A 24,600-nucleotide genomic window follows, 5' to 3' on the forward strand; every position below is an offset into this window, starting at 1 on the left:
CCTAAATAGTCATTCTAGTTTTGACTACACAAAAAAAGGTCTTCCTCAGGGCCAAAGAACCAGGAGGACGAGGTCTTCAATCTGCAACCACGACACCCCCCAGCCTTACGCTCTATTATACGCAGGTACAACAAACTGTAAAGAAACAAACACAAATCAAGCCACTACACTTAAACGCATCGCACCTACCAAGTGACCATCACTATACAACAGTGAAAACCAACTCACCTCCAACAAGACAGACCTAAGTCATCACCCTGTGAAGGATTTTCATGAAAAACTACTTCATCCAAGCAATGATTTAGACCATCACTGGTCTATGCCAATCATGGCTACCTGAGAGAAGAATCAGCAGCAGCTGACCTTGCTTCCTTTTAAGTGGTTGGAGATTTAATCCGGTCCAACCTTTGCTACAGCGTGTTCAACCTATTGTGATGGTAGACAAACTATACACAAAAGGGATTCAAATACAAATCAAAGAAATGACAAGCTGAAACTAAAAATTAATGAGATTAATGTAGAAATGGAAAACGTGTATTGCTGGTTAATGATGTATACATTTATAACATTGTAGTGATGTCTTATTAAAGCTGACAACCACCTTGGTTTCAATTGGAATTTAATTCTTTAAACAAATGTTCAATTTTGAGAAACACACTGTTTGTTTTCTTGCCCAGAATTGTGGGGTGGTACTGTATATCAGGGGACATGAAATCAGTTTTATTACCCTAATGGGAAATCCTGAATCTAAACGTGACAAACTTCTATGTAGATTTACAGTTTACTGTGCCACTAAATGGACGGGGTACACAAATATGTTTTTGAACCAAAGGTGCAGATGATTTTAAAACCATCTCAGTCTTTTGGAACGTGGTGCTCCAGCATCTGTCACGAATGCAAATGTGACCTTGCACCCTACCCTGGTGCCACTGATGGGCAATACTGAAGATGTCCAACGAGTGCACTTTTATTTTGCTGTGGTCCATTTTGAAAGGGAAGGGAGACTCTTGCTAGAAGACCTCCCTTTCAGAAACATAATTGCCTTCATCATTGTATTAATGAAAATCAAAAAGTAAGGCTTGTACACCCTCACAGATGGCATTCTTTCACAGCATGCCAAAGCGACTTCATTTGTATGCTGTTGAAAAACCAATGGATTCCATCAAGATTCGTTGTAAATGCTTCCCAAAATCATTAATTGTGGGAGGACTCTGTACTTTACCAAAAATGTAGTAAAAAAGTGAAGAGTAAATGCTCTTTTACTCTTAAATTTCGAGTACCTTGTGGAAAGCATTAAAATTGCTCAAATGAGACCTTATGCACAAAAGTGCAAACGGACACGCTCCGCTCCTCACCCATACAGTCTGCACTTTGGGGAAATTAACCCCTAAGGACTATATCATAAATATTTCTGAAGCATAATTGTCTTTTTTTCAGTGTCAAAATCTTAAATTATCTGATTAAACGTTCCCCTTGAACATTTTAAGTTGTTTGATCATTTAGGATGTTTTCCCTGTACTGCAGGCTCTGGTCTGCAGAAGTAGATGATCAGGATTTCTCTATGTACCCCAAAGAGGCAGTCGTGAAAATCTGAGTCACTGTGGTAGGACCAGCCATACCACCTGCTGCGCATAGATTAGAACTTTTGCACTTGTTGCATCAAACAGTGCAATCAATTATTGTATTGAATAAAACCAACGTACATCTTTCGCAAACCCTCATTGCATCGTGTGTGGGCAGAACTGGGAGCGATTCGTGTTGGAATTGTAATACCCCTCATGTTAAGGTTAGTTCCATGATGCAAACGGTGCTTGGCAAAGTGTGGGGACTCGGAGGGTATCGATTTAATCCTTCCTTTCATGTAGTAAAAAAGATTTTCATTAAAATAGGATTGAAGGACTCTTTTCTCACTTTATCAGTGACTAAGAGGTGGCTTTTTGGAAGTGGATCCATGGAATTAGCCGGTGTGTATTGACATTAGCTTATTTTAAATAGCCTTGAAGCCCACTGAGAATTTCTTTATTTTACTGAAACAAAAGAATTTCTCGCAACTACCGTGCGCCTTGGCCTCTGAGTACACCCGGAAGCAGCATGTGCTCAGTGGCAGCCTGTGTGACTGGAGGGAGCAGTTTGATCTCTCACTTCATGTGCCAGATTGCTTCTATTGTTAGCACAAAATGACTCAACTCAGTGACGCAAGTAAATCCTGCTCGAAAACACTGTTTCAAATGTCCATCATCGATGTTTCGTCTGAAACGCAGAACGCATGCGCTCTTGGATGTAGCGTGAACCTCTTCTGCGTGTGCGTGGATGGCGCAGAACAAGGGCATCATTCTAAACAGGCAGACTGCAGCGCGTGCAGAGGTGCGACTGGACGCTATCTGCTTGCTACACGCAGTGGGTTGCGCTACTGCGACCGAACCAATTAGTAGCAGTATAAATAGAACATTGTCACTGGTTCTACAGTCGGTAAACCTGCCACGTTAAGTAAACCAATAAAACGTACACAGCAGATTTACGATGAAGAGTGGCGCAGGGGCGTCATTTGGGGACCCCTGTATTATCACTTGCTACCCCCTGTGGTCTTGCTACCCCTAAAGAAAAATAATAATAAAACCTTCCTTTCTTTCTTTTTTTTTTTTTTTTTTTACTGAAACTCGTTGGGTTGTGGCCAGCGCCATGTGGCTTTTTGTTTCTGGAGTGGCTGGCTTTCTTGTTCAGGCCTCTTAAAAAAAATAAAAAGAGGAGGTTCCACACGTGTAACACTTTGAGCAGTAACCCTAAACAAGAAAGAATAGGAATAACAAATCATTTTTCTGCAGTTCTATACAATAATTACTAGAATCATTAAATGTTTATTTCAGGTACACTTCGGCAGGTGAGTCACTGATTTAGTCTGTTCTTAAACACCTCAAATCCACAATGCAGACACAAATATCTCAAAATCATTTAGAGTAGAATAAGCATTCCGCACTATGTATTTGCCATTTCGCAAGTTATAGCATGTTTTTTTCTGCCGTTGTCTGTTACAAGACATTCCATCTCGGTGTCCTTGGTCACTTGACAAAATGCTTGTCCCTAGAAGCTTGTGTATAGTGTAGAAATGTTTGACCATAGCACATCAAGTGGCCCTTGATTTCATCATGCCACAATTAATGCTTTGTTGTAATGCGTTTATCTTCCTATCTCCCTGGCATGCTGTTCAGGATGTTTGATTGCATGTTTGAGGTAACGAGTGCCCAGAGCACATGATGCCATGTGAGTGCACTGCTTTCCCTAAATTCTTTAATACACAGTTATGAATCCTGCCAATGGTAGGTATTTTGATATCCTCTGAAGCCTGAAAAGTAGATCTACGCAGGCTTGACATGTGGCCAATTTTGCACCAGACCTGCAGATGAACTGGCCTGCTGTTAAACCTCCGTTCTCCAGCATGGGGTCTGGCATGGATTCACATGCTCATGAATATTCCCTGTCGTCAGGCCGGGAATCCTCGGTATGAAAAAATCAGTATCAGTTTCGTTTCTGATCTGTCTTTCTCAGTAGTAACCAATCACTGGTCTCTGGGTCATACTGCCCCCAGCCAATGACTGCCCTCTCCCTAAGCCCCGCCCCTGGCAGCTATCCTCAGATTTTTACCGCACGTTCAAGTGTTGGGAGTCCTCGTGCTGTAGCTCTCGAGATTTTGCTGCGTTTTTGTGCTTTTTTCGGGAGATTTTCTCATTTTTTTGATTAAATAGAGCCTCAAGCTCCACCGTTTCTACTTCTGATCAATGGGGATCCGTTTCGGAGTTTCTACGCCCATCAAGGGTGAAGATTTCGTCGAGTTACGCTTTTGGAGGATTCCAGAAGTTCCGAGGCCTACCCCAGACATGGCCAAGGAGAAAGGGAGCTTGACGCCCGGGAAGCTGTTCAGGACCTGCCCTGGATGCCAACTTCAGAACGTTTTCAAGGAGGACGAGCATTCGTTTTGCCTCTACTGTCTCCATGAGGACAAGACGCACAAGGAAAAGGACTGCGCGTTTTGTGGGAACATGTCGGAGCGGACAATGAAGGATCGCCACCTCCGTCTCGCCAACTGGCTGGAAGGTAAGAGCCCGCCAGGCGAGAAGAAGAACAAGAAGTCCGAGCGGTCTTCTAAGTCCTCTGAGGGTGCCCCGGCGAAGGGGGCCCAACAGAAGGCTAAGCACCGCGAGTCCGCGGGCACCGGGAGCGCCGAACGGTCGGGCTCCTTGGCAGCCAGGCAGGGCGCATCCTCCCCTGCGCCATCGGCCACGACCCAACGGTCTGGCTCGGGTAAGAGGAAGTCTGAGAACCCGGCGAAGCTTCTGGAGAGGCCCCGGTCGATCTCGAAGATTCCGGCAGAGGGGGAGCGAGGCTCGGACCCTCCCCCTAAGGTGAAGGCCCCAGGCATACAGAAGGTGACGTTGGCCTTAATTCACCCTGCTAAGACCTCGATTGAGGATGTCGCCGCGGCCCTGGCTCAGCCTGTGGAGGCTACACCAGTGGAGGCGCCCTCAGGTACCAGAGTCTCCCTGCCACCGCGGAGGGAGTCGTCTTTCAGGCCCATCGAGAAGACCCCCACAAAGTCCTCGTTGGAAAGGGTGGGGAAGGGGCTGGTGGCCATCGTGGATACGGACACGACCTCTGAAGAGGAGCTCATCCAAGTCGTGGAGGAGGCCCAGCCCATCGGGAGGGATCCCGACGAGGGCGATGGTGACACAGACGAGGCTCCTCAAGAGCCCTCGCTCCCGTCGTTTCCGGCGCCGCAGGACACCTCGGTGGCCATTTTGTCAGCCATTCAGTCCTTATGCTCGGAGATAAGGACTAGGTTGCCCCTTATCCCGACGGAGGTACCTGAGCCAGACCCGACGGGGGAACCGGAGCCAGGACCTTCGGAGAGCCCACCACTTAAGAGGAAGAGGACGCATCCTAGGCCTCCTCTCCCGCCTCTGCGGCCTTCTCTGCCTTCCCCCCCGCTCCACTACCCACGGGGATGATACAGGCATGGACTCGACTACGACGGGTACGGATGGCGACGGAGGCGACGGCGGGACGTGTCCCCCGTCACCCCCTGCCTGGCATCCCCGCCCGACGAGATTGGATCCTTCCATGCTGTGATTTCCAGGGCATCCGAGCTCTTCCAGCTCTGCCCCGAAGAAAAGAAGAAGGAAGGGTTCCTTTACCAACGACGCGAGGCTAAAAGGAAGACGGTCCTTGCCGTACCGCTTCTTGATGACATCTGGGATGAGGGGCTCGCCCTCCTCAAGAACCCTGCCACGGCTCCTGCGAAGAGGGACCGGTACGAGAAGAAGTACCGGGTCCCCGACGCTGCCCCCTTGTGCCTTAGGGCGCAACCTACCCCGGATTCGGTCGTTTCGGCGGCGGCCAAGAAGAAAGCGGGGGGCATTGGCCTCGACGTCAACCTCTTCGCCGGACGGCGAGGGTAGGAAGCTGGATGCGATGGGACGACGGGTCCTCTCATCTGCAGCGACGACCATCAAGGCGGCCAACGGCCTGGCCATCGTAGCCCGCTACGACAGGGAGTTGGGGTTCAAGATCGCCCCTCTGTTGGACTTTCTTCCGGACGCCAAGAGGGCTGAGGCCCTGGAAATCTTACAGGAAGGTGAGATTGCTTCGGACCACGCCATTACGGTGGCTACGGACATCGCCGACACCGGTTTCCGTCAGTTGGGCAACGGCGTTTGCCTGAGACGACGAGGATGGCTCAAGGCGACGGATTTCCACCAGGACGTACAGACCAAGGTTTTGGACATGCCCTTCGATGGGAACAACCTTTTTGGCAAGGCGGTTGATGAGTCCCTTCAGGCGATCAAGATGGACACGGAGACGGCCCGTGCACTGAGTGTGCTCCAACAGCGACGGCTGCCCTTTCCGAGCTCCGGAGGCAGACAGGGTGCCTCCAATGGAGCCGGCAGCAGCTCCTCTACGTACCGTCAAGCGGCAAGATCTTCGTCGCAGGAGGCCTACAGGGGATGCGGCAAGTCAGGTGGATCCCGCCGTCATCGCCAAGGTGGTCAAGGAGGCAAAGCGGCCTCCAAGCAAGATTGAACCGCCCATTGGGTCGGGCCCCCGCCGAAGCACCCCGGAGGGAGGCCGGCTGACGAACTTTGTCGGCGTGTGGGAGTCCATCTCCACCGACCGTTGGGTGCTGGACACCCTGGCCCTGGGGCACGCCCTCGAGTTCCACAAGAGGTGCCCCTGCATTCCCCCCGTGGCCAGGAAGGAAAATCACATCCCTCAACTGCTGTTGGAAGTAAGGGCGATGCTCAGGAAAGGTGCCATCGAGCTTGTTCCAAAGAGGCTTCCGGGCTCCGGAGTTTACTCAAGATACTTCCTCGTAAAGAAGAAGACAGGAGGATGGCGTCCCATCCTGGACCTGCGACGACTGAACAAATACATCAAGGCACAGAAGTTCTGGATGGTCACCCTCCAGCACGTGCTGGGACAGCTGGAGGAGGGCAATTTCCTGTCGTCGTTGGACTTGGAGGATGCATACTTCCACATCCCTATTCTAAAGAGACACCGAAAGTTCCTCAGGTTCATGGTCAAAGGGCGGCACTACCAGTTCAAGGCCCCCCCGTTCGGATTAAAATCGTCGCCCAGGGTGTTCACCAAGTGCCTAGCACCGGTGGTGGCGCGGCTGCACCTGCAGGGGATCCACGTCTACCCCTACCTGGACGACTGGCTATACGGGCAAGGACAAGGGAGCTCGCCATGGAACACACTGCGAAGACCGTCCAGCTGCTCACAGACCTGGGGTTCTCCATCAACTTTCCAAAATCCCACGTTGTCCCGTCGCAAGTCGCCCTGTTTCTGGGAGCACAGCTCGACACAGTGGCGCGGCGGGCCTCACCGTCAGAGGAAAGGATAAGGACCATCCTGGGAAAGGTGCAACGTCTGCTGGCCACGGACGTGGCCAGAGTGAGGTCTATCAAGTCCCTCCTCAGAATGATGTCGTCCTGCATTTATCTGGTGCGCTACTGCAGACTTCAGATGCGGCCCTTGCAAAAATTCCTTGACGCCCACTGGATCCAGACGACGGGCAGCTTCGAGGACAGGATCCCACTCGACAAAGCGTTCCGTCAGGCGATACGATGGTGGGGTGTCTGCTCTCATCTGACGGCGGGAACAGGTTTCCTAGCCCCGGCCCACCAGGTGACGGTGACGACAGATGCCTCCCTGGAAGGTTGGGGAGCGCACACCGGGGGTCCCCACGCGAGAGGCCTTTGGCTCCCGGAGGAGAAGACTCTCCACATCAACATCTTGGAGCTTCGTGCAGTGTTCTGGGCCCTCAGGTCCTTCCTTCCGTCCCTCAAGGGCAAGGTGGTGAGGATCTTCACCGACAACACCACCACGATGTTTTACATTCGGAAGCAGGGCGGAACCAGATCCCCCTGCCCTATCCAAGGAAGCCCAGGATCTGTTTGGCATTGGGCCGTCGCCCAGGGGATGTTTCTATTACGCTTTCATCTGACAGGGATAAAAAACACCATCGCTGACTCACTCAGCAGAGAGCTGCGCTCGTGCCATGAGTGGGAACTGCTCCAGGATCAAGTGGACCGACTATTCCGACGATGGGGCGAACCCCAGATCGATCTCTTCGCGACGGCGGCGAACTCCAAGTGCCGGAGGTTCGCCAGCAGGTTTCCCCAACCGAGGAGCATGGGCGATGCTTTCTCGTTCCCTTGGGACGGCCTGTTCCTTTATGCGTTCCCGCCATTGCTACTCCGGCTCGTCAACCAGCTCAAGAGGTCCCGGTGCAGGATGATACTCGTCGCACCGGTGTGGCCGAGGCAGATCTGGTTCCCGGACCTTCTGGACTTGTCAGCGTCCACACCAGTCAAGCTGTCGACGGACGCGGATCTTCTCTCCAGAGAAGGAGGCGCCATTCTTCATCACGAACCAGAGTCGCTGAACGTGCAGGCCTGGCTCCTGCAGCACTAGAGTTTGGAGGATACGACATCCCAGCCGACTGCAAAGAGGTTCTTGCGAAGGCCAGGGCATCCTCAACTCTCAAGTGCTACGGACACAAATGGAAGAGGTTCTGTCTGGTGCCGTGCACAGAAGATTAACCCTCTGCGGATTACGGCCCCTCAAGTATTGCCGTACCTATTGTCCTTGGCCAAGGCTGGCCTGTCTCACGCTTCCATCAAGGTACATCTGGCTGCCGTCTCACGTTACACCAGAACTACAGGACGGGAGTCCTTGTGGTCTCATCGACTGGTAAAGGAATTTATGAAAGGACTGTTCCGATCATTCCCGCCGGTGAAGGCCCCCACCCCGGTGTGGGAGCTCAATGTGGTGCTAACTAGGCTCATGGGGGGCCCATTCGAGGCTATGCATTCAGTGCCATTGAAGTTTCTGTCGTGGAAGACAGCATTCCTCGTGGCCATCACCTCTGCACGACGAGTGGGAGAGATCCAGGCCCTGTCTTGCAAGCCTCCATACTTGACTTTTCACGACACGAGGGTGGTGCTGAGGATGCACCCCTCCTTCATGCCCAAGGTGCCGTCGGACTTCCACCTCAACGAGCCCTTGGTGTTGCCAGTTTTCTTCCCGTCGCCGGCTGAGAGGACTCTGCACTCGCTGGATGTAGCTAGAGCACTGAAGTTCTACGTGGACCGCACGAAGAGTTTTCGAAAGACATCACACCTGTTTGTGAACTTTGGACCTGTGAATCAAGGGAAAGCTCTCTCGAAGACTTCCATTTCCAGATGGCTCTCCGGCTGCATCATGCACTGTCACCGGTTGGCAAACCGACCGTTGCCAGGCCGTCCGAGGGCCCATTCGACCAGAGCGATCGCTGCTACTACGGCGTTCCTGTCTGGTGTGCCCCTGCTCGACATCTGCAGGGCTGCTACGTGGAGGTCGACGCACACCTTCATGAGATTCTACTGCGTCGACCGGGATTCCAGGGAGGAGTCCAGAGTCGGCCAGGCAGTGCTGCGCAACCTGTTCGCCTAAGGTGAGCCTGATGAGGAGGTAAGAGTTGCTTAATGTTGAGTTTTTGTATTGCTTCATATTGAGCCTTTTGCCACCTCCCGTGGTTGTGCATGTGTGTACTGCTATGTATTCTTATATTCATGAGCATGTGAATCCATGCCAGATCCCATGCTGGAGAAGGAACAAGTTACTTACCTGTAACTGTTGTTCTCCAGCATGGGTCTGGCATGGATTCACATGGGAACCCTCCCGCCTACCCCTCTGCGGCTCTTCACTTGGTCATACTGCCACTTCACGTACTACTAAATCTGAGGATGGCTGCCAGGGGCAGGGCTTAGGGAGAGGGCAGTCATTGGCTGTGGTCAGTATGACCCAGAGACCAGTGATTGGTTACTACTGAGAAAGACAGATCAGAAACGAAACTGATACTGATTTTTTCTATACCGAGGATTCCCAGCCTGACGACAAGGAATATTCACGAGCATGTTAATCCATGCCAGACCCATGCTGGAGAGCAACGTTTACAGGTAAGTAACTTGTTCCTTCACTGGTGTAGAGTAGCTGTTGCTGTGTCTGGAATATCTGGATTAAGCAGGTAAGTCTCTATGCCTATGGATGCTTGGTATAGGTGCTCAATGTCTTTATTTCCCAAGGTTTAAACGTGTTTTGTCTTTCTTGCAGGCGCGGATTCGTACAGAGGTTTGGATGAAGATTTGACTCTCCTAGGATGCTGGGCAGGTTACCTCCAGGTGAGTATTAGCGCGGGTGAGTGGCACTGGATGGCTGAATAATTGTTTGTTTTTGTTTTGTGCGTGACTAACCTGCTGTTTTTCTGTTCTTTCTATGCAGGCGCGGCGTGGCCCAAGGATGATGGATGGAAGAACCGCTCCGACGTATTCCAGAGGAATGCAGATTCGCGGGTGAGTATTGGAGGCCTGTGCGGATGCCCTCTTCCCAACAAGGACGGCGATCCGAAGATCAGCTGAAGACGAGACCGATGGATGAGAATTGCAGGTAAGGCCTGTGTCGCTGTAATAACACCTGTGCTTCTCTCTTTCTTCTTTCAGGCACCGATGGATCGAAATCTCAGAACGAGCGTGGCTGTAGAAGTTCGAGGACAGAGAAGACACGGTGAGCGTTACGCGGCAGGAGTGCAGAATAACGCAATGCGTGTTCTGCCTGCAGGCTGTGGCTTAAATAGCCTTGCAAGTAGTTCCAGGCAAGTAGTCCCTTTACCACACCCTGCCTTTCAGGTAAAGTAGTCCATCGGTCACGCCCTGGATATGCAGAAAGGCTCAGCCTCACAAGGCTGAGCAAGTAGTCCACATGGCTCAAACCATCTAATGAGCCTGGCGCCAACAGCGCCAGGACTGAGTCCAGGAGGTTCTGGGACGCTCCGTTGGGGCTTGATAAGCCCCACTGGGTGTCAATGAATGGGGTGTGCCCATCAGTTCCAGGGGTTTTGGAGCACGCACCATGACAGTCGGCCCCAAGAGTGTTCAAGAAATGCCTGGCACCAGTGATGGCACATCTACAGGGAATACACGTATACCCGTACCTGAATGACTGGCTGATATGCACCCGTTCGCGGGAGCTGGCCGACGAACACACAGAGATGACTGTCCGACTATTGACGCATCTGGGATTCTCCGTCAACTATCGGAAGTGCTGGTTAACGCCATCGCAGAACTTGTTCCTAGGCGTCAGACTTAATACAGTGTCTTGCCTGGCATTGACCTCAGAGGAGAGACTAGCAGCCATTCAAGGAAAGGTGCAATGGCTGTCGTCGACGAAAACGGCCACGGTGCAGGCCATCAAGTCGTTACTGGGCATGATGTCGTCCTGCATCTACATCGTCCGTCTCTGCAGGTTGCAGATGTGACCCCTACAGAAATTCCTGGATGGCCGTTGGATTCAGGTCTCCGGAAGCTTCACCAACAAGATCCTTCTCAATGAAGAGTTCACTCCAACATCGCCCAGGGCATGGGATTTCAAAATCCCCCATACCAGGAGACTGTCACCACGGATGCCTCCCTGGAAGGTTGGGGAGCGCACACCGGACATCTGCACGCCAGAGGCCTGTGGCTGCTGGAGGAGAAAGACCTGCATATCAACATCGGACCTACCGTTTCTGAAAGGCAAGGTGATGAGTATCTTCACGGACAACACTACCACCATGTTCTACATCAGGAAGTAAGGGGGCACCCAATCCCTCCCACTCTCCAAGGAAGCGCAGGACTTGTGGCACTGGGCCATCGGACAGGGGATGTTCCTTGTCCCTCTTCACCTAGCAGGAGTCTAGAACACCATTGCAGACTTCCTCAGCAGAGAATTGCACTACTGCCATGAGTCGGAGCTTCTTCAGGATCAGGTGGACCTCCTCTTCGTCAAATGAGGCAGAGTACAGATCGATCTATTTGCGACAGCGGTGAACTTCAAATACCAGAGGTTTGCCAGCAGATTCCACCAGCCGAGAAACTTGGGGGATGCTTTCTCCTTCTTGTGGGAAGGGCTGTTTCTGTACCAGTTTCTTCCATTCCCTCTCCTGTTCTGAGTCATCAAACACACTCTGACAGTGTCAATGCAAGAGGATACTCATCACCCTGGCGTGGCCCAGGAAGATATGGTATCCGGACCTTCTCAGCCTGTCAGCGTCGCCTCCAGTCTAGTTGCCGGTGGTTACAGATCATTTTACCAGGGAATAAAATGCAATCCTTAATCACAACCCAGGATCACTGAACCTGAAGGCTTGGCTCCTGCAGCCTTAGAGTTTGGAAGTTAAGAGTTGCCAGTGGACTGCAGGGAAGTCCTCGCCAAGGCCAGGGCATCGTCGACATCCGTAAGTGGAAGAGTTTTGTTATGTGGCGCTGGTCTCAGAAGATTACCCCTCTGAGGGTCATGGCTCCAAATGATCCTTCCATAATTGCTGTCATTGGCAAAGGCTGGTCTGGAGCACGCCTCCATCAAGGTGCATCTGGCGGCTATCTCCCGCTAAATCAAATCCCCAGGAAGATCCTTGCTTTGGCCCCACAGACTCGTCAATGAGTTTCCCAAAGCACTTTTCCAATCTGTCCCGCCGGTGAAGGCTCCTGCCCCGGCGGGGGTACTCAACATGGTTCTGAAGAGGCTCATGGTGGCCCCCTTCCAGCCTATGCATCAGGCACGCTCAAGTTTCTCTCTTGGAAGATGGCTTTCCTTATGGCCATCACCTCTGCCAGACGTGTAGATGACATCCAGGCACTATGCTGCAAGTAGCCATACCTGACATTCCACGAATCAATGGTGGTACTGCGTATGCACCCCTCTTGCATGCCTAAGGTTCTGTAGGAATTCCACCTCAATGAGCATTTGGTGTTACCAGCTTTCTTTCACGAAACCTTTGTCGCAGGTGGAAAGGGCCTTGCACTCACTGTGCGTTGCTCGTGCCCTGAAGTTCTACGTGACACGCATGGAGAGTTTCCGGAAGACTTCTCAACTGTTTGTGAACTTTGGTCCTGTGAACCATGGGAAGGCCTTGTCCAACGCTTCCATCTCAAAGTTGTTCTCTGACTGCATCCCGCAGTGTAATCAGTTGCCGAACCGAGAGCCCACTCCACCAGAGCGATCACTGCAACAACGGCATTCCTGTCTGGTATGCCCCTGCTGGACATCTGCAAGGCTGCTACGTGGAGGTCCATGCACACCTTCACGAAGTTCTACTGTGTCGACAGGTATTCCAGGGAGGAGTCCAGAGTCGGTCAAGCAGTGCTATGCGACCTGTTCGCTTGAGTTGAGTCTGTTTCCGGAGGTAAGCATGATTTGCTTCTGTTGAGCCTTGCCACCTCCCAGGGTTATGCAATGTTGTACTGCTATGTATTTGTTATTCATGAGTATATGAATCCATGCCAGACCCCATGCTGGAGATGGTTTAAGTTACTTATCTGTAACAGCATGGGCCTGGCATGGATTCTCATGCGAACCCTCCCTCCAGCCCCTCTGTGGTGGTTCTTGGTCATACTGCCACTTTACGTGCTTACCAAATCTGAAGATAGCTGCCAGAGGCGGAATTTATGAAGAGGACTGTCATTGGATGGGGGCAGAATGACCCAGAGGACAGTGATTGGTTTAGAGGAGAAATACAGTGTTTAAGTGAAAATTAAACTGTTTTTTCTTTTACCGAGGATTCCCTGCCTGACGACAGTTAATATTCATGAGCATGTGAATCCATGCCAGACCCATGCTGGAGAACAATAGTTACAAGTAAGTAACTTGGCTCATCTCTAATTCAGTAATCACGTGCAAGGTGCAGCCTCACTCATGCATGTTCAGTGATGACTCCAACAAACCCCTTAGCTACAGCGCAAATGTCCACCAGCCCATTGCCCACCATCCCCTTCCACAAGTTACTCAGATCTGCAGCACAGTCAAGTCCCTCTGTTATATTTACAGATGTAGCACTACTCGGCCAAACATGAATCCTGCTTCTCCAATTTCTTCTAACCTCCATTCCCGCCCTAATGTGGTCCACAAAGTTCTGCTGATGCAATGAGGTTGGGGACAACTAGTTCCCTCCGAGGCTTACCCCTCTCGGAACCCACCGCATCAGGCAGGATGCTGCTGAGGGGCATGGTCCTCATCAGAGCCCAGTTTACTACATTGCAAGGGTTTTCCAGAGGTACCAGGTTACCAGGGAGTACACTTGCGCCCCTCCCTCAAATGATGCTTTGTGCAGGAAAGTAGGGTATTTCTGTTTTATAGATATTGAACATGGGGCAACAAAGGGCCATCCTTTGAATGTGTTGCAAGCGTAGGGTGTGTGACAAATCAACTTCTGGGGCACCAGTGGTCCAGGGATGAATGTTTCTAAACCATCAATTAGCCGCACACCTCAAGTACACCAGAAGGGATCTGAACAGATTGGAATACAAGTGAATTATAAGACCACCTTGTCCAATTTTGGTAATGTGGCCGGGACGGCAGGCTTATCTCTGCAAGGTTGTGGATCATTGGTTAGTTGCAACACAGCGAAAATACAATTATTACCCAATGAAAAAAGGTACTGTCCAGTCAAGGTTGTATACAAATATCTACTTTATTATTACTACAACAGACAGTTCTAGCACCCTGCAAAGGAACATTGAGGACATACAGTTTCATGAAGGAAAGGTATACACCCTGGATACTGACAGGAGGGTAGCTGGTAAAGTAATCAGTCTTACAGTTCAAGATTATTGTTTTCAGTACCAGCGGGGCAAAGGGTCATAACTGTCTCTAGGGGCCTTCGGAGAAGGACCAGGGGGAGCAGAAACACAATGTTCCTGGTGGTGAAGAAGTTCTTGGTGCTCAACATTGTTGAGGCGATTCCAGGGCACTTAGCAGCCCTTGAGACAGAGATAGTGGCGGAAGACAGCCGCGGGTACCAGGCAGCAGGTAGTTCACCAAGCGAGACAGGACGGACGTCTGCCGGCTGTCCGGCATGGCGACTTGGGTGAAGAATCGTTGTCTCTGTGCTGGTTGGCGGTTCTTGAATGCTGGTTGAGGCATCTCACACGGCTCTGGTGACTGCGGCGTGACAACAGTCAGGAGGTGCAGCGGAATGCGGTTCGAAGACTCAACTGTCTCAAATTTCCTTAAAAGATGGATACTGGATGATGCTTGTGTGGTGGTACTCCTAACTTCTTCGCAGGGCTCGTGTCCTTTGAAGGCAGATGGCTGAAAGCTCAGGAGAGTGTTTGCAGGCAACGACCTTGTCCTTAGTTCAGATACTCTCCGGCACTTCCCACCGAGGAAGCATGCTGGCAGAACCTAGCAGGGCATGCTGTGTGCTGGCTGGGTACTGGCTCTGGAGCTGCTGGGTGGGTCCTCTGAGTCCAGTATCTCCCTCTGTTCCCTGGGCGATGTTTAGGGGAGGGATCTTGCTTCCCGCTTGGAACTCCTGGCCTTCCTTCACTGGCGGAAGATGTAAGGTAGACTGTACCTTCAGCTCAGGTCCAAATGAGTTGTCCTTCCTACTCCTTTCCTAGTCTTCAGATGATCTGCTAAGTGAGGGTTTCAGCAAAATGGGCCCAAGTGATTTGTGCAGGCTAAGCCCACCTTAATGAACCAATCCTGGGTCCACACCAAGAATCTTCGGTTATGCATGAGGTCAGGACCAGAGTGCTCTGCAACAGGACAGACAAGGGGGTGACAACATATACCTAAGTCCCACCCATCTCTCCTTGTATGTAGATCAAAGTGTCTCTCTGGTTAACTGAGCCCTCTGTGACTCTTGATTAAAGTGCAGGGTTCTCTTAAGTTTGTGCTGGGAGCAGACTTCCTGTCTTGCCCAAACCACATACTTCTCCCCTCTGAAAGGGGTATGCTCTGCAGGGACACCTGTGGTAACAGTTGAACCCAGACAGGCCATTCACATCCTTTCATACAGAGAGGTGGGATCTAGCTTCAAGTTGACACATTGCATACCAAAGGGGTGTTAGCCCCGCTTTTCCTGTTGTCTATTCTGGCAACCAAGCACCTTCAGACTTGCTTCAATTATCTTGTTAGTATGAACTGCCACCAGCCGGAGGACAAAAGGAATGCAGATCCATGGAGCATTTCATATTTAAATTAGGCTGCTAGAGAAAGGTGTGCCTTCCCACTCCTTGAGATGCTTTGATGTACATGGAGCTGTCACATTCCAGCTGAATATGACAGGAGAAGATTGTACCTGTAGGCTGTCTCTTCCAGGGACGTCATTTCACCAAAATGCCAAGTGTAGCAGAAGTGACATCACAGGACCCTTGACCTCTGATGACATCACAGGAAGTGATGTCATTTGACCCCACCCCGAAGTGGCATCACAGGAAGCTATGGAACATGGCCTTTCACCTCTTGGCAAAATAGGAAGTGGTATCACATAGCATTGTTCTTAAGTACACTATGAAAAATATGGTTATGATATCACTATAATGGGATATACATTTCATACAAGAATGGATCACCATTTGTATCGTTAATAGCAGTGTGTATAGGTCCACATTACCTAATTGCTGTGAATGCAAGCAGACGTCCAAGGACAAATGATAATGATGTATCATTATATAGCTTAAGCGCTATATATATATATATATATATATATATATATATATATATATATAATCACTCAACCTATGTTGGTACTCCATTTATCAATCTCAGAATAATGAAAGTTGAGGTATTTAAGAACAGACTAAATCAGTGATTCATCCTCTGAAGTGTGCGTGAAATAAACCTTTAATGAGTCTAGCTATTGTATAGGATTCCGGAAAGACAAATTGTGTTATTCCTATTCTTTCTTATTTAGAGTCACTGCACAAAGTGTTACACTTGTGGAACCCCATGTTCTTTTTTTATAGTCCTGAGCCAGAAAGATAGTCACTCTAGAAACAAAGAGCCACATGGTGCTGGCCACAGCCCACAAGCTTTCTTTTAAAAAGGAGTTTAAAAAACATTCTTTAGGGATACTGTTAGGGAGATTTCTCACACAAGTGGTCACTTCCCTCTACCTTAGTAACCTCCAGCTCTTTTGCGATATTTTGGGGCTTTGAACTTTTCATTTTCAATGTGTTTTACTTTTGTGTTCTTGGGTTATGGAGTTTTAACACAACTCCAAATGCATCATCTGTTGTCCGCGTGTCACACAGCAACTTCAGTGCAGTGTGAGACTTCCCAAGGTTTAAATACCTTCTCTGGGACTGACTACTGTCTCCCAGAGCATGTAAAGTTAAATTGACTTTACTGGTCTCTTTAAATTTACAGACCCAGCACACACTATCTTCCTATAGGGTGCTGGAGGGATTGCCTCTCTTCCCCCGAGTCAAAAAACTCATGTAACAGTCAAATGTTACCCTTTCCTACTTAAAATGGCTGGTGGCAGTGGTTTAGATCAAACTACCATGATTTTTCCTGACCGCAACAATGGTAGCTAAAAATCGGGTCAGCCATGTTTTTCAATATGATGCCCAGGACCTATCTGTAAAAACAGACTCCGGTCGACTTTTTTCGCCATTTCTTTTAGGAAAGGTCCTTCTTGTGTATGTCTCTGTGCGCCAAACCAGGTTTGGTCCCTTTGTATGTTGGCCTTTGGCGGTTTTCAGTGCTGAAGCCCTCCTCTGGTGCCTGAGTGTCTGGGGTGGACAGGATGTGAGGGAGGTGCCCGAAACTCCCTGTGCTTAGTCTCCTAGGAGACCTGAATGCACTCTGGCATGATTGGCCGGCTAGCTGTCCTACAAGGACAGCCACCATGCTGTGTGAGTGACAGCCAGGCTGGAATGAATGGGGGAAAACTGTTTAAAAGCAGGTCTCTGGGACTTGGAAAGCATAGTCGACCATTGGAGCGAAAGAATCGAAGACAAGCTGAAGTAAGAGCACTGCTGCAACTCCTGGAATTGCCTGAGACTCCATTGATAGAGAAGCCCTTCAAGGTTAACTTCTTCCCCTGAGTTTGGTGGGAACAACCAACTCGTAAGCCACCTGGACACCGTCACCATCTGGTTGAATTTTCATCAGAGTGCTGTTGAAAATCAGATAGCCAGAGGGAAGGAAACCAGCTTGTGGACTTTAAAGCACTCGCACCTTAAACCGACGTTTTGCTAAGCTTTTGGCCTCATCCCTGGGCAGTGCAGGAACCTCCCGACGACGACCTTCTTGTCCCCATGACTGAAGCTCAGGAACAGCGAGATCTGCTCGAACTGCCAGGAACAACTGCCTCAACTACAGCTCTTCTTCACTAAAAAGGTACTGTGCAAACTCGGTCCGGAAATCTTTTAGGCCATCGTGAAAATTCGTGGAAACTTTCTCAACTTCGAAGGCTTGTCCTTCCCTAAACATTCGTCAAACTTTTTGGATAGCCAAATTATTCTAAATTCCGTGGCGAAGATTGAACCGTTATCTACCAGAACTGTGCTATCCTATACAAAGACTCTTGACTTTGGCCCAGGCCTATTGAGAAGAATTGCTGGTTGTAGTTAACTGAAACCCTTTGACCTGCCTATGAATGTATTTGGGCTGCCTTTCTTATAACATTGTCTTTTTATCCCCTTTATAAGTAACTGATAGTGCCATTTTGCTCCCACTTCAGGGGAGCTGAACTTGTTCAGTAACATATCGGTGATGTATTGTAGTGTATTAGCGTGTGATATTGAGCTGCTCTTGCTAGTGGAATGTTTTCTGACTGTGTAAATAAATGTATATTCTTTTACCAAGAAACCTTGAATCTTTGTATATTTGAATCACTATATTTGTGGGTCCTTTGTGTAACTTTTTCTACTGCTCACTCAACTCTTGAGATAAGTCTGGCTGCTCAGCCATCACCATCACATAACTGTGTAGTACAGGCTTGTACCAAAGGTGAAATTGTACTGACACTTGTAGTCTTAATTGTATGTAGTGATCCCAAACAGTACTGCATGTGATTCTGCCTAAAAGGTACCCCCAAATGACGTCCCTGGTGTCTTCCCGGAGTACATGTGACTATGCGTTTTGTGCGGGAATCAGATGAAATGTGCACGGAATGGCCTCACACATTTCTCGGAAGTTGGTCTCCCATCATTCATTTTTATTATTAAAACATCAAAAAAGCCCAGGCGAGTGCACTCACCTGTGTGGATGGTCGAATTCCTCACAGGGTGGGACGGGGTGGTCAGAAGACTCATGTTGATAATTGCACCCGCTATACACACATTAGCCTTCTCGCACATGTCAGTCACTATGATATTGGTAATAAACCGGGCCCATGGACCGTGGGAACCAGAATTTACTTGTGAGTAATATTGCGATTCATGGCATGTCTTGTCGCATTAGCACTCCAGAAATGAGCCATAAGTGCCACCCTCGTGTTCTGATGATAATATGCACGTGACCTCAAGGACGCCTCTATGGGGGGGGCAAACGGGGCACGCGCCCCGGGCCCCCCATCCTGGAGGCCCTGGAGGGAGCCCCCAGAAGTGATTTTTTTTTCTTTTTTTTCCTTTTTTTTTTTTTGCAGCGGCCGTGGCAGCAAATGAAATCAATGTGTACAATTGGGGGGGCACAAATCCCCCCCCCACAATCTTAAGTGGGGGAGATAGATACAATGGCCTTTATCCCCCCTAGTTTGTGAAATTGTGTGTCCTGTGTGTGCTTTCAGCCCCGGCCCCAGTTCCTGGATCTGGACACTGTGAAGGAGGCATGGGCCGTGGTATCGATTCCCAATCCCATGATGATTCGTTCACATAACAACAACAGTGGGGGGAGAACGGCGCAGGACCGCGTTCCCCTCCCCCACCCCCAGGGAATACGGCACGTGCCAGCCCACTGGGCTGGAGTGCGCAGTGCACTGCTGCGCAGCTTGCAGCCTCCTCCGCACCTTCAGAACAAGCCAGCAGCAGGCAGCAACGCGTGCTGCTAAGCTTCCGAGGCTCGGGGACGACGGTGATTCACCCTATTTTTAAATCCTGCTCTTTCTCTGTCCCAGACCGTGTCACTTTCAAAACGTTTTTTTTTTTTACAATTGCACCCCAGTTACTTCGTCTCTCTGTTTTCCCTTCTCACTCCATCTACTACTTACTGTTTTCATAATGTTAACACCCTCCTTTCCCCTCTCTCTCGCTATTCTCCCACCACTGTCCTTCTATCACTCCCTCTTCATAAACGCAGACCATAAATCCATGCTGTGGCCAATGGGGGTGCCGAGGCGGCCCCCCAAAGTGCGCTTAAATCTAGCGGGGCTGAAGCGGCAGCACTGCCTTCACTCATGCCTCCTGGGGCACACCTGATTCGGTGGCACCTCCCCCCCCACCCCCATTTCAGAATTCCCTAATCAAGGTCTCTGGGTGGGGTTCGTGCCTTCTGATTATTCACCGCTCCCCATGCCTCGTGCACCCCGATCTTCAACTTCTATACCCGGGGAGTGATGGATTGTGGGAAAGGAAGACCCGGGCCAGGGCTTCTTTAATTGAGGGTATCAATTATGCAGGAAATGATGGTTCTCTCAGCACAAAGTCCGGCTCGGTGTGTATTGGGTTTCACCTTTCTGCAGAGCAGAGAGGTGGGGGGTCTGGGGGTGGACTTCTTTCAAAAGCTGCGTCTGTGCTTCTATAAACCCAGCCCAGGGTGAACAATGTACTTCTACGTGCGGGGACTCAGCTCCAGGGACCGTCCGTGAGATCGGATTGTTGCTGCCTGTGCCCGGCCAGAAGCAAGAGGCGCAATCTACCCTCCAAGGTAAGAGTGAAGCAACGTCTGGGACTGGGACACCAACCCTGGGAGCCAATCAGGTGCCAGCTGCTGGCGTTGGGCCCAGTGGAGCCAGGCACCAGCTTGTGGAAGGGCGGCTGAGTGAAGGCCTCCCATGTTTAGGAAGCTGTAGGCAGAAGGCAGTACTATACAGTGACGCTCAGCCCTGGGCACAGTGACAGGTGGGGAAAGCTGACCAGACCACCCATTTAGTTAATGCACTTACTGCTGCGAGCTATGTGTAACCTGCAGGACAGACATACAGTTCCTGCATCTTGAGTGCTGACACAGGATTGCTTCCTATGCTGGGACTTTTAGTAAACCCACATACTTATCAACACCCACCCCAATGCTTCACCCCCCCCCCCTCCATTTTCTGAGGTCAGGCTTGGGTTTGGAGGTCAGAGTGGACACGGCAAAGGCACTGTTGGTATTGGGCCTGCAGGAACTTGGGGGGAGGGGTGCGGGGGTCGAGGGGGAATAAGGTGTTGTGTATTAACCCTAATTTTACTGTAAAACAATTTACCTCCTCCCAAAAATTGTCATCCGCTACATATACATTAAAAATCTTGAGTCGCTTTTTAAAACTGTCCTGTGCCACATTTTTGAGGATGGCACCACCTCTGGCAGTGGCCCTATAGGGTCGGCCAACCCTCTGTCGGGCTGCCCCTTTCAAACTGCTTCAGGCCTTCAATAGCGACTCTGTCCCTCAGATGACAGCAGCATTGAGGAGCACAGCCAGGTCCCAACCCGCAGAGCTGTCCCTCCGAGGCCATTAATCCAGATTAGCACTTGGAGAGCAGAATTACTCTATAGACGGCCCACACACTCCGAGTTTACATGGCGGCAGAGGTGTTTCCGTGTGATGGGCCCCTTACTGTAGTTGAAGTTACCGTTCGAGTGATGCAGGTTTAGATGCATGGGTGTAATTTTAGGGGGGGGCAAGGGTGTTTGTCCCCCCACCTTTAGTGGCAGACCATTTTGGCCCACTCATGATGGCAGAGTTATCTCTCATGTGACGGGTCACACGTGGACCTAAAACACCACAGACACACCGGTCTGGACTTCATTGCCTTCACTCTCGTGCTAGCTCTCTTCTGTGGGTAAGGATACATGTTTTTACTGCGACACATGCTGCACTTGTGTAAACTTGTGCTACGTGGGTGGCTGGTGCCCAGTCACAAGATTGTTTTATGCAGTGAACCCTTGGAATCTGTGATAACTTTAAGAATAAAAACAGTGTGTTTATCTTCTTTTGTGAATTATTGAAGCATGCTGATGGCATGTGTCTCCCATTGGTAGCTGTGATATATTTTTTAACACTTTTTCCAAAAAGGCAGTGAAGTACAAGTGATTATTACATAGATTTGAAACTTCAAGCCTAGCCCGCAACATTAATTCACGGTGTTTTAAATACTTTCATATAGAAAGCGCATTCCTGAAATTCAGACTGGATGTCGTTGCCTCTTTGTCAGGTTTCAGAACCCATAGTTCAGAGGAATGCTGTCATAATATAACAGAATGGCAGTATAATTCATGGCAAGAGCAGCATTTCCTTGAATTATAGATTTCACTTTACCTGGGCTTTCAACCCACATTGTGTGAACATTCAAGTCGAGCAGAAAAAGACATCTTTCTCTGCATTAGGCACTGGGCAATCAGGTGGCCAGGAACGTGGCTGGAATCCACCGGGAACAGCTCGTTTTCTCCTGGCCACCGGTGCCTCCCTTGTGGGCATTTCATTCTTTTTGTCCTGCCATTGCCCCAAGCCATATTTCCTTCCTTGCCTGCACACCCCCTTGACATCAGTCGGTGTCCTGTGCAACTCTCCCCCACCAGAATCCTACATCCCTTCCAGAACCATATTTAGCTTCTCTTGTCTGTCTACTCGCATCACTCCCCCAGCCCAGACACAGGTATTGTATATATTAGAGATTTCCCTGATGGTGCTATAATTTTGATAACTGGCCATAGATGACAACAGCTGGCAAATGGTGTTAGTACTTGAGCATATTAAGGCAGTGCCTGGAAAATGCCTTATCTAATGCCTATTTAGGAGCCACAAGTATTGGTTTTGCCAATGTGTGTTTTAATGGGAATTCGGTGCAGGGAACGCACAGAATAACATATACTGTTTACAAATCAAGTGGTTGAAGATAAAGTGGATTAATCACGTTTATTGCATGAGGAGCTGTGTACAGCTGTGATTAAGCCATTACCTGTCAGAAGACTGCTTAGAAATAACAATGGCGTCCTCTAAAAAGCACAGATAAATTCAAAGCGATCCCAGTGGAGGGAGTGTTTTGGGTACGGTGGGTCAGGAGTGCTTGCCCTTTGCCATAGGGACTACCATGACCATGCGCATTCAGTGGGTATGGAACATGACCAATAAGACCCACAGGCTGTGTGTCTCATCACATCCCATCTGTCTCGCATGTCCACTTGCCATGCCAATAGTTTTGGTTTATGGGCAGTGCATTCAACACCACCCTAGCCTTAGTTTTTTGACTAAAAAACAATAAATAAATAAAAAAAGAAAAGTCCCAAGGTGTCCCCTGTCACCCCCAGATTTTTCGGGACCCCTACGCCCCTGCAAATGGCGCAAAGGAATAGTTTGGAAATGCTTGCAGGTGTCATTTGAACACGCTTGTGTATAAAGATAGTATTGCTATCGGCACCATTATGCTATTTGTCAGAACAGTTTGTACGTCACATTTGTTAAATACCAAAGATATGCTAATGATCCGCTGATGTTAGAAAATGTCAGCAGTGATGGAGCCTCTGTACCCTCCACCCTCAGCCCAAAATGGATTTATGAAAGGATGAGTCCACAGGATCACACTAAGCTAATTGCAAGTGCCCTGTGCTGTCATTTTGTACGTGCTTAATGGCTTAGTAAAACAAACATTGGTAATGTCAACAGTTTGAGCTTTTTAGTAGGCATGGGAAAGACACTTGCCAGGCTCAGCTGGAATGGTATTAACTGGTCATTGATGGTAGCAGGGGCAAAATGGTGTGAGTACCTCTGAGGTACTACCTCAGCATCTAATAGCAGTGCCTGGCAAATGCCTAATACTTATACACAAGCCAAAACTGTTGGCTTTGCCAATGCCTGGTTTTAACAGGACTTTGGTAAAGGACACGCACATTGCTTGCAAATCGAGCAGCTGAAGGCAGACCCGGTTAAGCCATTTTTATTACACCAGTAGCTGGTTTCCAACTCCAATTAAGCCATTAACTTTCAAAACACTGAGACAGTGAGAAATGTGAAGTTTAATTGTATATTTTATTAACAACTAGATAATCCATTTAAAGCTTAGAGGAGTATCTGTTGAATTAGACTCGAGATATGGAGGGGGCCTGGGTGTCGTGGTGCGGGGGCGACATGGGTTTGGAGGGGGATGGGAGTAGGACATGGATTTCGGGGGCCCCAAGGCTGTCTGTGCCCCGTGCCCCCCAAAGGCTGTCTGTGCCCTGTGCCCCCAAAACTGTTAAAATGGCCCTGCGTGACCTGCATGTGTAATGAGAGTGAATCTTTTTTTTTTATTAGTTCTCGCATCTAATTGCAATGTTCCCATTTCAGAGTGCCGTGCAGTTTTCAATCATGTTACCGAAGCATTGACCGGTTTCCAGGCGTTGACGTTCTCCAGGAATGAGGACGGTCGAGCGCTCTTTCCATCACCTGCGTCAGCTTGCACCAGAAACCTGTATACTTGGATGAATGCTTCCACTCCTTTAGTATTCTACAATTTGTGTGTACCCCGTACTGTTGTGTCGGCTGATATTGTCTGTCCTGAGCAAAGATAGTCACGTGTCGCCGTCTTCGCCCTGGAGTCCTTGTTTATATTTACCTCTTGGCAAGCACTGCGAGTTCTTGTCTTGTATTGAGTCATGTCCTACCTTTGAAGAGTCACGAGGTCAAGGTACAGGTACTTCCTCTTACTGTTACAGCATAGTGCGCGAGCAATCTCTCACTGTCCTTCTGGCCAAAGAATGTGTGTGTGCCTGATAATAAAATATACGTTCACACAGATGAGGCGGTGAGTCACTGTGTCTTTGTTTACCAAGGGCAGCGCAAGGAGAAGCACATCAACCCAATCGGGAAGAAGAGGGCGGACAAACGGCACCTGCATGCTCGGGTTCTCACACTTCACGTGATGATGCACTCACTTCTGCAGAGTTCACCAAGCAAAACCTCACAGGAGGTTTCCGCAACTATCCAGGCTTGCTTTCCTCCCAAACCTGCATCATGGTGTGCGGAGGGGACATGCCCACTGACCAGTGTTCGCCACACTGGGAGGGCAGGATTTCTTGCCTTCGAGTGAAAAGGGTACATTTTCGCCAATTTTTACCTAGTGGCACAGAGAAGGATTTTCTCAGGAATATTTTGTTCTTGGGTGTTTCACACAGGAGCTACCAAGC

General features: G+C 49.6%; 1 protein-coding gene across 1 annotated transcript in view; it reads left to right on the forward strand.

Annotated features, from left to right (window-relative positions):
* The window catches only part of MTAP (methylthioadenosine phosphorylase), a 493,615-nt gene extending 469,401 nt beyond the window's left edge, over nt 1–24,214 (forward strand). Inside the window, exon 8 of the mRNA XM_069626004.1 lies at nt 23,762–24,214. Within this exon, the coding sequence (XP_069482105.1) occupies nt 23,762–23,800 (39 nt within the window). The 3' untranslated portion in view covers nt 23,801–24,214. The remainder of the gene's footprint in view (nt 1–23,761) is intronic.
* The last annotated feature ends 386 nt before the right edge of the window (nt 24,215–24,600 follow it).

This window comes from Ambystoma mexicanum, chromosome 6p, assembly GCF_040938575.1.
Source record: "Ambystoma mexicanum isolate Mex_15411 chromosome 6p, UKY_AmexF1_1, whole genome shotgun sequence".
NCBI lineage: Eukaryota > Metazoa > Chordata > Amphibia > Caudata > Ambystomatidae > Ambystoma > Ambystoma mexicanum.